At 46.4% G+C, this 16,508-nt stretch overlaps 1 protein-coding gene across 1 annotated transcript in view; it reads left to right on the forward strand.

Moving 5' to 3' along the window:
* The window catches only part of Csmd1 (CUB and Sushi multiple domains 1), a 1,140,625-nt gene that overhangs the window by 880,663 nt on the left and 243,454 nt on the right, over positions 1 to 16,508 (forward strand). Inside the window, exons 17-20 of the mRNA XM_010620376.3 lie at positions 2,777 to 2,965; positions 11,630 to 11,746; positions 13,298 to 13,513; positions 16,334 to 16,508. Coding sequence (XP_010618678.1) covers positions 2,777 to 2,965; positions 11,630 to 11,746; positions 13,298 to 13,513; positions 16,334 to 16,508 — 697 coding nt within the window. The remainder of the gene's footprint in view (positions 1 to 2,776; positions 2,966 to 11,629; positions 11,747 to 13,297; positions 13,514 to 16,333) is intronic.

Consider the following 16,508-nt stretch of genomic DNA (forward strand, 5'->3'; position numbering starts at 1 on the left):
AAAAAAAAAAAAAAAAAAAAAAAAAAAAGAAGAAGAAAAGAAAAGAAAAACAGTTGGAACAGAATCTAAACGTACTCCTAGTTTCCCCTAAAACCCTGTCCTTCCCTCTCATCCTAGTGTTCTAGGAGGCTGAAACAGGAGGATTATAAATTTGAGCCCATCCTTTGCAAGTTAACAATGCCTTGTCTCAAAACAGAAAAAAATAAATCATAAATATGAGGATGCGACTCACAGTTAAGGCCCTGAATTCAGTCTTCAACACCACGAAAAATGAGAACCATGTACAATCCATTGACTCGTGGTTTTCCTTATGGTGCCCATGTGGGGAGGAGACCACACTGTATAGGTTCCCTGCAACAGAGTGCCTGTCCTTGGGGCCTGACTTTGACACCTCACTGGGCCCAGTCACCTTTGCGACCAGCCCCCTGAACAGCTCTGCGGTCCATCTCTGCCTCTACTCCAGGGCCTCTTGCCCAATTATCACTGTAATTATCACTGTAATTTCACTGGTTCAGCTGCCCTCCTCCCTCCAAGTCCCAACACCCTGTACTGCTGAGGAGCCCGGGTCAGCACATTCCCAGCTGGCGCAGCACCAGTGCCCAGAACTGAACAGTACACACAGGGCCAGATCGATAGTTTCTTCAGTTTTACATGCAGAGGATTCTGTATGTAAAGGTCTACGCTTTGATTTCCATGAGTATCTGGCTCTTTCTTAACTGCAAATTCTGGGTCAAAACAGTTCATAATTTCAAATTTCATTATAAATTATATTCATTAGTACATTACTCTGACATTGTATTAATGTGTAATTCCCATTATCCTTGTCCACCGTAGTGTAAGGAATGCATAGCTGTTTGGTCATCACAAGAAGCCACTTGAAGATAAGCAATGATGTGGGTGATTTCTTAGTTACAATCTTCATTGCTGAGAAACAAGACCCCAATTTCCACAACTCTAAGGAGGAGAGGTCTGTCTAGGCTCACTTTTTGCAAGGGTTCAGTCCATAGCCAGCTGCGAGCGGGATGGTGTGGCAGAGGAGGAACAGTCCGTGGAAGGTTGGTAGGAAGCCTAGAGCCACCGAGGGAGGAGGCGTTGACGCCATTGACATTTATGAGAACCAAGGCAGTTACCTCTGCTTGTATGGAAATGAGCGCTTGTTAGTCTTTGGGGACTTAGAATGATGATTTAAGAAACATTACTGGGAAAAATATAGCTCCATTTTTTTCTCTTTGCTTCCTTTCATCATTCAGCCCCCTCCTTTGGAAACAACACTAAGATAGCTTCACTGGCTTTGCATGGTCAACCGCTGTGAGGCTCAGGGAACCACCCTGCCTGCCAAGTGCAAACCTTGCCCCTCTGCCAGCCCCACAAAGCACTGGAGCTCAGGAGTCCCCACAGCTCCTCGGAGAGGTGACGGCTCCCACTAGGACTCAGAGAAATCGGAGGGAATCACGATGCAGTCATGTGCAGTACAGGGAGTGGGTGTGCCAGGCCCAGCCACATGGCACAGGCTCAGGAAGGACCCAGCACAGACCTCGAGAGCTCTTGAGGGCAGGTCCGCCAGCACTGGTGTCCAGAGCTCTGCAGCCATGGAGTCCGTCACTGCCGCCATGGCGGGACGCAACCTGCAGCTGCTCCATCCTGTAGGAGGCGCTGAAACCCCCTTGCCCCAGAGCCCAGGGTGAGGCAGCAGGGGTCAGCCTGGGCTCCGCTGCCTCCTGCACCACACTTTACTATACCGATAAGGAAACACGCTTCGCTACGGATTGGTTTTAGAAATCTCTGATTTTGTATTTCGTGTATTTCACTTCAGGAGAGAGAGTGTGTTGTAAGTCACATCACCAGACTCTCCAGAGTAACGATGTGTAAGAGAATCCCGGAGATCATGCAAGGGTATTGGCTATCTAGATACTGGAGATGTTTTAGGAGTTTTGATTATTTCAGACCATAACTCATGTTCTGAAGCTGAGGGATTGACAGAGAGCCACAATGAGCCTTCATTTCTGTGTGCGTAAACATCACAGTGATATTCTCTTCCTTTGTTCTTACTTCGGTCATTGCTTAAATATTTACTCTTCTTCCAGCATGAGAAATGATACAAGAGAAATTCTTGAAATGGCACAATCTAATTCCTTAGCTTTATTTCACATGTTTTAGCTTAGGTTAATGATAGCCATCTCCAAAGTGACTGACTTGAGTGAAGACTTTTAAGCTGTATGGACTTAAGAAACACAATTTTAGAAAGTCAGCGCTAGTGTAATTCTAAATTACACCACGTGTGTCTATATTTAATGTATAAATGCAAATATATTAAAATTACAGTGCGACAGCCAAAATGTAAGAGGTACATAAAACATTAAAAAAAGAAAGGAGGGCGGGGGATTTAGCTCAGCGGTTCGGTGGCCTGCCTTACAAGTGCAAGGACCAGAGTTCAATCCCCGGTCCAAAAAAAAAAACAACAAAAAAAAAAGAGGAAATGATGGAGATTAAAAGTGAAAGAAAAAAATACTTGGCCTTTATTTAATGGTTTGTTGATTTTCCAATCGGGAAAAGTGAAACACAGAAGTCAGTGTATTATTCCGGGCTGCAGGGCTGAGATGTCCTCAGGTAAACTGTGTTACAATACAGATCTCTCCACTGTGAAACACAGGGTCCTCTGCTTGCACCTGGATCGTTCCTTACACTAATGCACTGTTGGGTTATTCCGCGTGCGGGCTTCGTTCTCTTTCCAATAACCTGCTGGCCCTCCCGTCCTGTGTGCTCCCCGCGCATCCAGGCGTGACCCTCGAGTCGGACTCCTGCCTCGACCCGGGCATCCCCGTGAACGGCCATCGGCACGGCAGTGACTTCGGCATCAGGTCCACGGTGACCTTCAGCTGTGACCCTGGCTACACCCTGAGCGACGAGGAGCCCCTGGTGTGCGAGAGGAACCACCAGTGGAACCACGCGCTGCCCAGCTGCGACGGTAGGTGGCGCTGGAGAGACGCATAGAGCTGGGCCCAGGTGAGGCCTGGAGTCTCCACCCCTCTCGCTGCTGGGTTGGCAGCGGGCCGGGCGAGCGCGGCGCTGTGTTCATTTTCAGGAAAATGAGCATTTGCCTTTGGTCCGGGGAAAGCCCCGTTACTGTGGAACTGTCCCTGTGGGAATTCGCGTAGGGAAACGGAAGTTAAGTACAGAATGGGAATTCTGTACGCGATTTCCGCCTGCGGTAACGTTATAGATTGTAAGCATTTATTTTCCGTTTCTGTATTTTAAGGTTGTTGGTACATCTTAGCTATACAGACTGATCACGTTCATCTTAGGGAGTTGTACCTGCTCGTGATGCGTCTTGAGTCTTCTTTTTCCAATCCATTCCCTTCCCCTCCCTTCAACCCTTCATCTCATTTACAAAATCTTCATTTCCATTTTAGACTTTTCTTTTTTTCTTTTTCTCCTTTCCCCATCACCCCTCCTTTGTACCCTTCTGATTTGAACATTTTCTTCCTATGTCACAGTATCAATTATACATTTTGGTCTGTATTTCCACTTTCAGCTTCAAACATCGGAAAAGCAATTGGGTATTTAAACACATTTCTAATTTATTCCATTTAAGAGTATGGTCTCAAGGTGCATGCATTTAGCTACACGTTTCTCAAGTTTATCCTTCTTTATGGCAAAACATATCTTTATCCATTTGTCAGTTGGGCTGCTTCCAAGTTTCAGCTGTTACAAACTGTGCCACTGTACACATGGGTGAGCATATATCACCGTGATATTATTCTTTTAATTCTTTCAGGAAGATGCCCAGGAGGGGAATAGCTGGGTCAGATGGAACCTCTAGCTTAAATTCTTTGAGTAACCTCCACACTGATGTTCACAGTGGTTGCACCGGTCTGCGCTCCCACCAAGAGTGAAGAAGGGAGGGCTCCTACCTCCCCAGAACCCCGCCAGCATTTGCTACTGATTGATTTCTTGATAGCAGCCATTATTTCCGGGGTGAGATGGAATCTAAGCACTGTTTTAATTCACATCTCTCAAAGGACCAGTGATGGTGAACATCTTTTCATATGTTTATTTGCCATTTGTACTTCTTCATCTAAGAAGTGTCTGTTCATTTCAGATGCGCATTTTTAGATTGTGTCATTAGATTTGGGGGGCTGATTTTTACAGTTATTTTTATATTTTAGATTTTAGTCTTTTGTCTGAGGAACAGCTGGCAAAAATGTTTACTGACTCTGTGGGTTGTCTGCATACTCTGTTGGTGATTTCTCTTGCTGCCTCTGAAGATGCCACAAAGTTGTAAACATTTATTCAAACATTATGTGTTAAACACTTTGGCTTCTTTAAAAGAAGGCGCACACAGAAGTGAGTTTCTGTAAGAATTACACTCAGCCACACACCGCTTAAAACTGTTCCCCTTTGCCAGCCAGCCACGTGCTCATCCGATCAGTCCTGGGCATCTTCAGGTAGTCAGCGCTGCTGGACTGCAGGCTCCAGGGAAGGGTGAGGCCTCAGAGCTGGCCAGGGGGCGCTGGGCTCTGGAGACAGCGTTGAGCAACCAGCTCGGCTGTGCAGAGCCACTGGAGGCTGGCACAGAGGAGGCCAGTGGAAGGGTCGTAGCTGGAGAGGCAGTGCCCACGGGCTGCACTGCTGCTTTTGGTGATGTGAAGGTCATCCGCTCTTAGGAACAGTGCAGGCGTTTCTCCTGGCCCTGCTGTGGTCACAGCTCTGGGGTCAACTCCGTCTGGCTGGTGAAGAGGCAAGAGGCCAAGGGCAGTGGGACAGATACAGTTCAGACCCACCCAGAGATGTGACCTCACACCTGTCCTGTCAGGATTTTTGCCACCCGGTGACAGCCGGGCAAGAGCACATGCCGGTGGGAGCAGAAAAGAGGAGCCATTTGGATCACTGGCACTGTGGCAAGCAGTCCCCGGGCCTGGACTGAAATGTGGAGCCCTCATGAAACTGAGAAACGCGCTGAGGGATGGCCCCGCACTCCCCTTGCAGGCCTCACCCACAGAAAGGACACTGTTACCTGTGGGGACATCCGTGCTCAGCATTCTTTACAGCGCTATGCACAGAAGCTCAGATGTGAGCTCGGCCCAAGGGTCCACCAGCAGACCAGTGGGTTCAGAGAATGTGGTGAGACATGGTGAGACACCACTCAGACACAAAGAGAGCGAAGCCCAGAAGCTGAGTGTGGTGGTGCACACCTGTAAGGCTGGCACTGTGAGGCTGAGGCAGGAGGATCACGGCGAGATCAAGGCCAGTCTACATATAGTGACTTCAAGGCCAGTCTAGACTAGGTAAGGAAACCCTCTCTCTAAAAGCAAACAAAAGAAGAACAGAATCACAGAACTGAGGCATTTTTAGCAACGTGGATGAGCCACATGACATTGTATTGCGCTCAGTGAGCCAGGCGAAGAAAGCCAGTCCACAGAGCTCATCACATGTGGATGTGCCAAGCCAGCTTCTGGAGTAGCGAATGGAGCTTTGCTCCTGGGGGCTGGGAGGCAGGAAGAAAGGCCCGGAGACGGCGTTTTCGAGATCTTACCCCGGGTTCTAATGTCTGAGCTGGCGAATTCACTCAGTAGCTTCGTTTGACCTTTACACAACATAGGCAGGTATCCAAGCACCATGATGTTCCCCAGAAGTGGGTATTAGTATGTACCAAAACAGTGAAGTTTTTAAAAAATTTAAAAATGAAACAAAATTTTGCAAAACCTGAGAATATCACATAGGATATTCAGATATTTGCCACATTTTATGGTTCAGTTCTAAAAACAACTTTAACAATAGCACCCACTGTTTGAATGCTGCAACTCTGTTACACATGCACTTAAAAATGCTTATAAGTGCATGTCTGACTGAAGGTGAATCGATATAATTTATTAAATGTCTAAAATCTGCCGTGAAACAAGCTAGTCACAGGCATAATTTTATTGACATCTACTCACATGCAGGCCATGGGGCTTTATTACATGCAACTGTGTGTTTGCAATCACTTTTTCCTCGTTCGAGGGCTGCACTCAGATAAAATGAGATTTGGAAATCTGTGCACAGGAGCTATGGCCCCCGCACGTTTGCACCCGGTGAGGGGTGAGCACCAGAGCAGCAAGGGCCAGGCCCAGTCCTGCTGTGGACATGGCCAGCTGAAGTCCTCTGCTCCCTGTGAGCATGGAGCCACCTGGCGAGCCATAGGCGGACCTCACACGACGGGCTCTCCAGTTAATTAGGAAAGAGAGGAGTTCGAGAGAGTGACCGCTGAATCCGCTGAGATCAGTCACTTCGCTCCTGAGCCAGATTCTTCCCCACGCATGGCACCCTTACCTGATTCTGTGCCTTAAAATACCATCCATGAGTTATGGATTCAACATCAGTGACTTAGTATTTTCAGTCGGATCATTTTCTTCGACCGCCCAGCGGGGAAGGTCCTCGCCCGCCCTCAGCGTCTGCCTTGTCACGTGACCCGTTCTCTTCCCGCCAGACAGGCTGCCTTCGGTCTGAACCAGATCTGCTGAGCTAAGCCCAGGTCCTCCTCACACCTTTCCTGACCTTCCCTTCTTCTCGTATGCGATTCAATAAGGTTTATCTTTAACGTTTACAGTGTCGGCTGCAGGAAATAAATGCATGATGAACGGATGCATGTCGTGTACAGTGGTACTTCAGTTCACGGATTTCACCTTTCAGGGGAGGTGGCCTTGGTCATGTTTGTCACCAGGTGCACAGTGTACGATGGAAGCAAAATTCTGCTAAATGCTTTTGTTCGCCAACAGAAGCATCCATGAACTGAGGTATGACTGTATTGGCTTCCAATTTAAATTTATGTAAAATTTCTAAATTTAAACGAGCTGAGGAGATTGGTGACATAATTATTGGTTTTGCTGCAGTGGAATAGGTTTCAGAAATGATGACTTCATCATAAAATACTACTAATAAGTGTTCTAATTCCAGGAGATGTTGGAGTTTGACAGGAGAGTTTCAGTGCGTTGTGGTTGATTGTTTTCATTTAACTCTAAGAATTGCTTTCTTAGCCCTTTCAAATCTCAGACAATCTCTTAAATCCTTTGGGTTTTTATTGCAACAAACCATACATCAATAGGATGCTTACACACTTACAAATTCATAGCTTGTAGAAAGGAAAAAAATAAATCAGAATTACGTAGACTGTTTTACATCACTATAAACAAAAGATCCAAGCTCTGCAGAACTGAAGGGCCCTGTGCTCCCTGACCCTTCTCTCCCTTGGAGAACCAGTGCAGGGGCATCTCAGGAAAATCCTTTTGCTTCCATAAATATTTCTGTAAAATGGTTACTTCTCCACAGTTATTTATCTAGACACTATTTGCAGCACCACAGCAAGCAAGTCACAATTCATCTAGAGAAAGAAAGGCATTTGTTAGATCACACAATGAAATAAGTGCCTTATTAGACACAGGTAAAATGTCTGAGGATAAGGACATGAAAATTTAAATTTTTGAAGGTACACTGTAGAGTAACAATGTTCAATCTTGAGGGCCTGGGACATAGATGCCCAGGCAGATCTCTAAGGGAGAGACTGGGAGAAGGAAGGGAGCGGAGGCTGGGAGGCAAAGCAAACAGAAGCAGGAGGACTGGGCTGAAGTGAGCTTGCAAAGGCGGTAGAGGGCTTTGAGGCTGACTGCTGGGTGCCATCAGGGAGTCCCGGAGCTCAGAACCCCGCACAGGGTCTGAGAGGGAAGGGACTGCCTGGAGTCCTGGTCTGCTGTCCCCAGCTACCACTTCCTTCACACAGGGATTCCAAGCTCCTTTTGAGGAAGCAGCTCCAGTATCAGCAAATGTGCCCATGAATGAGAGCAGTCACTGCCTCTGCGGGCACAGAAGTGGAGAGGTCCTCAGTACATTTTGCATTGAGTGAAGTTGTCTTCACAGTTTATGGCAAATGAAAGAAGAAAGACAATGACACGTGAAAAGAGAAATGAAAGAAAGCAGATAAGACATAGGTTTTCTCATGGTGATCTCTTCAATGAAGAAGCACGCAGGACCTCTGGGGCTGAGCAAAGTGACCAGAAACTCAGCAGTTACAGAGGAGGAGCTGGGGAGCAGACAGACTGGCACTGTGACATGTGCAGGAGGTGCAGGAGAGACGCCTGACCTCGACAGCACTTCCTTATCCCGCCTGGGTTGGAGTAAGAGGCTGCGTGTAGAACACCCCTCTGGGGGACCGCAGGTGTTAAGGAAGAGTGGTGTGAACGTGAGCTCCCAGGAGAGAGGAGAGCCTGACCAGGTGGCGCCTCCCCTCCCAAGGCCGTTGCCTCTGACACCCTCGCCATGCCCTGCCCCTGCCTTTATGCAGTGCAGGCCGGTAGATGCTTAGCCACCAATTTGCTAGACTCAGCTCTCGGGGAAAGCGTGACTGACTGCAGCTTACTTATCAGACGACTCTGGGCAGCGTCCTGGGGTGACAGGGCAGGGGCCGCGTGGCGGTGCTGGGGCACAGCAGTTCCCGCGACACATGAGGCCTTCGCACTTCCCCTGAAGAGCAGCTAGAACCCAAGAGCCGGGAGTGGAGGGGCGTGGGGTGGACGGAGGGCAGTGGGTCATACAGCGTTTTGCCCCCCGCCTCCTCTGCTCCTGCCCCTCAGCCTGCAATCAGTGGTCGCGATCCTGAGTGAGGACATCAATGGCACCATCCTGCTGTGCCCTGTGGCCCAGCCACCTCTTCCTCCTTTCCTGTTTTGGTTTGTTTTTATGAGTACATGTTGCAGAGTTCTGAAAGTAAGTTAGTGTCTTGTTCTTAGAATGAGTCAGACCTAGGTATCTGGGGATTTGTTTGTTTTTTGTTTTGTTTTTGTTTTTGATACCGGGGATTGGACTCGGGTCCAAGGCAGGCCACCGAACCACTGAGCTAAATCCCCAGCCCGGTATCTGGGGATTTGTGAGTAGACTGTTGACCTTTCTCCTTAGACTGTGAGCTTTGGTTACTGAAAACTTCCGTGTCTTATTGGAACGTAAAAGAGTGTTTGAAAAGCACAAGCACATTGTTAGGTGAATAATTCTGACTGCAGGGCTGTGGGTTGAACAGATCCAAGCCAGGGCTGGTGAGGCTGGGACCATGGTCAGGGCAGCTCACCTGGCTCTCAGCTGTGTCACCTCCTTTCTCTTCTGGTTTCTGCACAGTTTGTGTCCATCCCACGGATTCCTGGACAGTGTGTCTGGAGGTCTTGCTGGGTCAGTACTATGAATAGAGAAGTGAAATTTGAGAAATTATAGCCTATGGAAAGTGTAAGTCTTTGCTGAGTCTTTCCTAACTCTCCAGGAAAGACTCCAGTGCAGAAGAAATAGCTGCATGCAATTCAGGTTATATGCAACCAAGTTTTCAGCTCTCCCCAGGGAGGGGAGCCTTGTCCATGAATATAGTCAGGGCCTGCATGGACACAGAGATGTAAGTCAGGGTTTCATGTTATTCCCTCCTTTCTGCTCCTCAATATTAAGTGAGAGTGCCAGCTTAATTCTCAGTACATCAGATTCCCTTTTCCATAAAAAGTGTGGGCTTTGTGTACCAAGTTCATGCAAAATATTCATAATGAGTGGCTGAGACGGTGTTGTATTTTCATGTTTGCATTGAAATGAGCACTGGGGCTGCTTTCTGTGATGTTTTTTTCTGATTTCATCCTCCATGGAATCACAAGGTATTGGTTGGTCACTCTGGGTTCTGTCCCATGTGCTGCATGCAGCCCCTCTCCGGCTGCTCCCAGTAGTTAGTCAAGCAATTTTCCTGATGACATCAGGACAGAGAATGAAATAAAGCACTTGGACTGTATAATTTGTATTTTATTTTATTTTATTTATTTTTTGAGACCAAGGTCTCACTATGTAGTTGAGACTGACCTGGAACTCACTATGCAGCTCAGGCTGGTTTTGAACTCACAGCTATCCTCCTGCCTCAGCCTCCCAAGTGCTGGGATTACAGGTGTGCTCCACCACACCTGGCGACTGTATAATTCTTAAATGTAGCTAGACATGAATAAATTTTTGTCAGTGCATGTAGAATGTGCTCTTAAGGTAAAGACTATCAGCAACTTTAGATATATAGGATCTACATTTTATATAAAATGTTTTTAATTCCTTTTGGTTAAATCCTTCACAAAAATGGGAGAAGTGAACATGCTAATTTATACTGATAGAATCACAGATGGATCAGAGTGACTGATGAGCACTTTGCACAGTCAGGGAAACATTCTACCTGGTTCCCTCTGCCACTCTGCTTACGTTCCTCAATGGAATCTCGGTGTCCCCTGATCTGGTGTCTCTATCCTTGGTCACCTTCTTTGTGTCCATATTCACTGTGCTGGGCCTCATGACCCTTTGTCTGCCCTCAGCATGGAATCCAGACTCCTGTATGAGATGTAGGCACCCAGTCCAGGTTTGATCTGCTCAAACATCAGAGCCTAGGAGCTTAGTCACATTTTGGGAAGCCCTGGCCCAGGTCTTTGTGCACTGGGCTGATTTCACTTAGTATAGCATCCTCCAGCTCAGATGGATGAAAGTAGCAGGATTCCATTCTGCTTTTATAACATTGGACTCTCCCCCTCCATCTGTCTCACCCTGTGGATGAACACACTGGTTGTTTCCGCTCTTGCTGTTGTGACTATGCAGTCAATGTGTGAGTGTGGCTTTCTCTTCCACATACTGAGTCCTTTCCCTTGGACCCACAGCCAGGACTGGAGTTGCTGCAATGTGTGGTAGTTCTCCTTCAGTACTTTTAGGATTCACCATACTATTTTCACAGCGGTGGTGCTAGTTTATAGTCCTGTGAGTCGTGTGTGAGGGTCCTCTTTCTCCACATCCTTGCTAGAGTTGGAAACCCAAAGAAGATGGTGTCTTAGAGGGAGCGAAGAGAAGAGCTATTGCAAGGGCTGCCCAGACCACAGAGGACAGGAGGTGCCTGTCCAGTGTCTTCAGCACAGCAGGGCAGGGCAGATGTCTAGGCATGGCTGACAACAATTGGTCCACATTTCAGAAAAGCCAGTGGAGAGGCTGCTGAGTGTTCCCAACAAAAGAAATACTGCGTGTATGTGGGTGTGTAGTGATGGGAATGCCAGTGATCCTCATCTGATCATTGTACGTGGTATTCAGGTATTGAAATATCACAGTGTGCCCCATAAATGTGTACAGTTATTATGCATTTAAAATTAATAAATATATGCATTAGAAAATGCTTAACACTGGAAGATCTCCTCTATACTGTGTTGACAGACTATCAGTACTTTCCCATTTAAATTACTATGCATAATGATCTTTTTCTTCCATCAGTAATGACTCTGAGTTAGTTCTAAATGTGGAAATTTAGTTGCTTGGGGTGTAAACTCACAGGAGGACTGAGAAGATGCCTGAATCTGCTGTGTCCACAGTTCTGTGCTTCTCGAACCTGGTCCCCATTCCTTCTGTGCTTTGTTTTGCCTTAGGTTTGGTACTGGTTTTGGATACTGCCTATGTCCTGGCTTATCAGAATTTGGACTAAAATAAAGTTTAAGCTCTGTTTGTCTTTTTCATGAAAGTAACATTGGATCTTGTGTTAGCCCTATCGCAAATTCAGTGCCATTTTAAGTATTTTGCCCTAGCAGTCACTGTGAGACATTGACACTGGGTTTATCTCTGTTGATTTTAGCCCTGTGTGGAGGTTACATTCATGGGAAGAGTGGAACAGTCCTATCTCCTGGGTTTCCAGACTTTTATCCCAACTCCCTCAACTGCACGTGGACCATTGAAGTGTCTCATGGAAAGGGTAAGACAATGATGCAGGCCTTCAATTCACAGGATAATGAATGGGGATAACAGGAAACAGAAAAATACTAAGGTCTGGACAAGAACAGAAATAAGAGCTGATTTCCTTATATGCATTTTAGTCCTTAATTTTTATTTTTAATGAGATTCTGGAAGAAAAATGATCTTTAAATTATCAAAGCTACAAGCAAACTTATATTCCTTGTTTTGCTCCTTATCAGATAACCCTGCTGTATGCATGCAAATAAGGAGTGGAAATCAGATATAATGCTGAGAAACAGGGCCAACAATAAAAAATAACATGTGAAATCCACATGTGTGATTAGGAAATAGGCACTTATCTACCCTTTAGCTTATTTTGTAAATCCGGGAAAATTTGTGTATTTGCCTTGCATTTAAAAGTTTATCCACTACTGTTCCACATAATAAATAACCAATTTTTACTTAATCCAAAATGACACCTTCCCAAATAGATGTCATAATAGACAACATATTATAGGCAAATCCTGGAAAGCCGAAGAAATAGTGAATTCTGTGTCTTTTATACCTAGCTAAACTTGCTTTTCTAGAAATGCTATTTAGAATTTTGATCACATAAATACTATGTGGACTTTGTCTTTGGACATGTATTTAAATTCAGCTTGGTGGTAAACGGCTCTATTTTATTATCTGTTCTGTTTTATACTGTGCTGTCATGAACGTATATTAAAGATCTTGGCCATAAGGATACTAAGAATGAAGAGGAAACAGATCATGAGTGACCAAGTGTTTTAAATCAGAAAAATATGCTTACTTAAAGAAATGTTCTCCTGGTTAACTGTATTCACGTCAGCATAGACATTCAGAAGAGATGCTCAGTGTGGTGTCTAAATCGGCACAAGCATGGTTGGTGGGTAGCACTACATCCTCAAGGACAGTTCCCCTCAGTCATGCCTTGGATGCGTGGGAGCTTCCAGCATTTTCTGAAGGGTGGTTCAGCACAAATGGAAAAGTTATTTTGTTCTTTGTCCCTCTGAGACAAACGCTCTCCATGTGAGCCCGTGGACCATTTTTGAATACAACCATCACGAACACCCTTACCTGAGTTACCTATGTGTCGTTATCTCCATCTATATCTGTCCTCCAGTCTACACCAACATCCACACGCATGTGCAGCCACACCTAGATCCACAACTACATGTGCACCCTTGTGTGCACCTGTGTCTACCTGGACATCTCTCTATATCTGTGTGGCTCCATCACAACATCTCTGCCATATCTCCACCTGCCTCTCCCTCTGAGTCTGCATTCTTCGCAATCACATTACATGGACATCTGTTTGTCCAGATCTTCATCTACTTTTATCTGTAGCATATATTTGAACACTTATTTTTATTTCCTCTTTCTCCATTTCTAAAATGGCCTTTTCCTATGCACTTTTCTCTCAAGCTTCAAGGTCAGAGTTACATCTTAAGATACTGTTTTAGTACTTTGATGTCCATGTGCTGGGGAGTGGTGACTTCTCCACCACACTGCCTCTCCTGACCGCTGTCCCTGTCTCTCTGCATCTCAGGGGTGCAAATGATCTTCCACACCTTCCACCTGGAAAGCTCCCATGACTTCCTCCTCATCACTGAGGATGGCAGCTTCTCCCAGCCGGTGGCCAGGCTCACAGGCTCTGTGCTGCCCCACACCATCAAGGCTGGCTTGTTTGGAAACTTCACTTCTCAGCTGCGCTTCATTTCAGACTTCTCCATTTCCTATGAGGGCTTCAACATCACCTTTTCAGGTATGTCGGTCTGCTGAACATTCCTCAGCTCTGGTAATGACCTTGTTATCTCTGGTTTCCCTCTGCACAGGCTTTTAATTAGAGATACCCTTCCCAGCATGGGGGCAGGAGCTGAGCCTCTGCCAGGCATGGTGCACAGACCTCTGGCTGCCACAATACACTGTGCCCTGGTAGAATTCTAAACCATCATCCTTGAAAAATTACACATAAATCATCTTTTCAAGAAGCCCACCCAGCTTGTTCCTCTTGGTTACTTGTGTCCTCCTTGAGGATACGTCTCTCCCACAGAGGTAACTTCAGGGCAAGGCATCCCCTGACCCTGCTGGCTCCCCTCCAGTGGATGCCAACATTGCTGGAGAACCACTAGTGGAAGCTGTGTTGACACTTGGCTGAGGGAGGACGGGCTCTTACCCCCTTTCCCACAATCACAGGGTGACAAAACTCCATTCCATGGTTAAGTGGCTTTTAAGTTTTATTGTAATAGAGACAATATTTGTGTAGGGTTGATGCTGTATCAGATATTATTTGCATGGGTTAGATTGCTGAGTTTGGATAGTTTTATGCCATAAGTGATAATGTAATTTTACAGGTTAGAAAAAAATTACTGAGAAACATTTGCCAAAAATTGAAGACACACATGCAGGATAAAGTTTGGTCATGTGACAAACAGGGCTTAGTGAGCAAATGATGGTCAGAGCTGTGGTGCTGGAATACATTTCCCCACCCTGTGCCACTGCCAGCGGGAAGGGCACCGTGGCCCTCAGTTGCTAACTGTGTAACGATGATACTGACTTCTGTGTATGGTCCTCTATAAAACCTGTTTCCCCTCATCCTGTGCAGCTCAGATGTGACATAGTTTCTTACAGTGGCCCCTGGGTACCACAAACACATGTGACTTCTACTTTCAAGGTCCTACAAATTCCCTAATGACTTTCCATAGCTCTTGTAGGAACAGTCGCTATAATATTTGAGTACCCATCTTATCTCCTCTATGAAGCACAGCTCTGGATAGAAGGTCTCTGTTTACTCTTTTTTCTCTTAGTTGGCATCTCTCTGACTGTGCTGGATGTAATAAGAATTTAATCAGGGCTTACTAAATATTTCATTATATAGAATGAAATGCCATCTCTAATACCACTCTCAGGGACTTCTCTCTAGCTCCCACCAGATGCCATTTATCTTAAACTGACTTTGCTGATGGTTTCTTGCTATGTCACTGGGTAAGGGCAGCCTTAAGGGCTGGCTGGGATTACTCCAGTTCTTGAAACTTACTGTAATAGGGAGTAATCATGAAATTGGGCACTTTACCTATCAAATACTTAAAATCTTTTTAGCACAGATGCCTAAATCCCTTGTGCCACCCGTGTCCCCTGGTGGATCCCAATTAGTGGCTCTGTGAGAAGACTGCTCTTCCGCTGGGCTTTTGATCATGATCCACACTGAGCTGAACACTGAGGGCAGAGATGGCCCTGGTGTGAATCTGCGGACCTCATCACAGATTTCCTTGCGTGTCTTCAGATTCTTCTCACTTTGTCGCATCTGTGTCTCGCTTCTGTTGCTTTCAGCATGTGACTGACAGACTCCTGATTACTGTCTGAGTCCCTTGGTGCAGGTTTCTTGAAACATCAGAGATGGGTGGTGGGTACAGCACAGGCCCTACAGGCTGGGCCAGCCCAGATCGAGGTGCCAGCATGTGGCTGGCATCTGTGTGCACCCTCTCCTGGTGGGAGATGCGAGGGGATGGGCCGAGTCCCCATGTGGCAGAGCAGAGATAGAGCCCAGCCCACCTCAAGCCCTGTCATAACTGTGATTCCATTGGACCACACATCCCAATGCCACACGAAACAGTTTCCAAAACATGCATTTTGGGGATCACGTTCAGTTCCTAGCAATCAGAATTCAGAATGGAAACGTAGAGCTACATATTTCATAAGCTCCTTTGTAGAAGCAAGCAACAGCAATAGGAAAACGCACTCTTCTGGGCCTATGGAGTTCTCCAGGGGCAATTTTTAAAATGTTAACTGATGTTGGAGCCAAGGTGCAAGCAGTTGTGAACATTTACAAGAATTCATTTACACACAACCGGTAGATGTAAAGCATAAAGCTTGCAGAAGGAACCTCTTCATAAGGACACTCACACAGGCAGTCTTGTAAAAACCTGAGGACACACCTTTGACTAAAGCAACTCAAAGGGACACTTGTTCCTGAGATGTGCTGAAGGAATCGTTTCACTCACAAGGATTTTGCCTTGAAACTGAACAGTGATCAGTCTCCAGCAGGCAAATGTGGTGATGTTTGCTCTTTTAGGGACCCAGAGGAGCAGCACCTTTATTACACAGTGCATTTACCCTTCGGGGACTTTTCTGATGTTGAATGGAAACAGCGTTGGCACACTTTTATATCTGTGTCTCTTTCTGTTACTCCAGCTTGCTCCCGGTCTTTCCCAAAGCTGTGACAAGCTTTCTCTGGCACCTGATGTTTTTATCTCATGCTCCCTACCTTGGCTATCAAAAAGCACCTTTAAGGCAGTCCAAGAACTGGCTGTGACAACTAGAAACACAGCCGAATAATTTCAGACTCTTGGAGGGAGAGTTTTGAGTGAGTCATCTGACTTTACTGTGCTACACATGTACGTTTATATTTTTAAAATACTAAGATTGATGCCATTCACTGTAAAATACAAAGGACAGCAAGTCACGTAACAGTTTTAGCAGAGTCAGAAAAACGCACAGTTGGGTTTCCTTTCAGAGTTGCATTTTTTCGTCCTGCCTTGCCCGCTGAGTGTTTCCCGTCCACACTCACTGCGTCTCTCTGTCCCAGAGTACGACCTGGAGCCCTGTGATGACCCTGGCGTCCCTGCCTTCAGCCGCAGGATCGGCTTCCACTTCGGCGTCGGGGACGCGCTGGCTTTCTCCTGCTTCCCCGGCTACCGCCTCGAAGGTGCGGCCGAGCTGACGTGCCTGGGTGGGGGCCGCCGTGTGTGGAGCGCACCTCT

The sequence above is a fragment of the Fukomys damarensis genome, unplaced genomic scaffold, assembly GCF_012274545.1.
Source record: "Fukomys damarensis isolate Sample0158 unplaced genomic scaffold, DMR_v1.0_HiC HiC_scaffold_18, whole genome shotgun sequence".
NCBI lineage: Eukaryota > Metazoa > Chordata > Mammalia > Rodentia > Bathyergidae > Fukomys > Fukomys damarensis.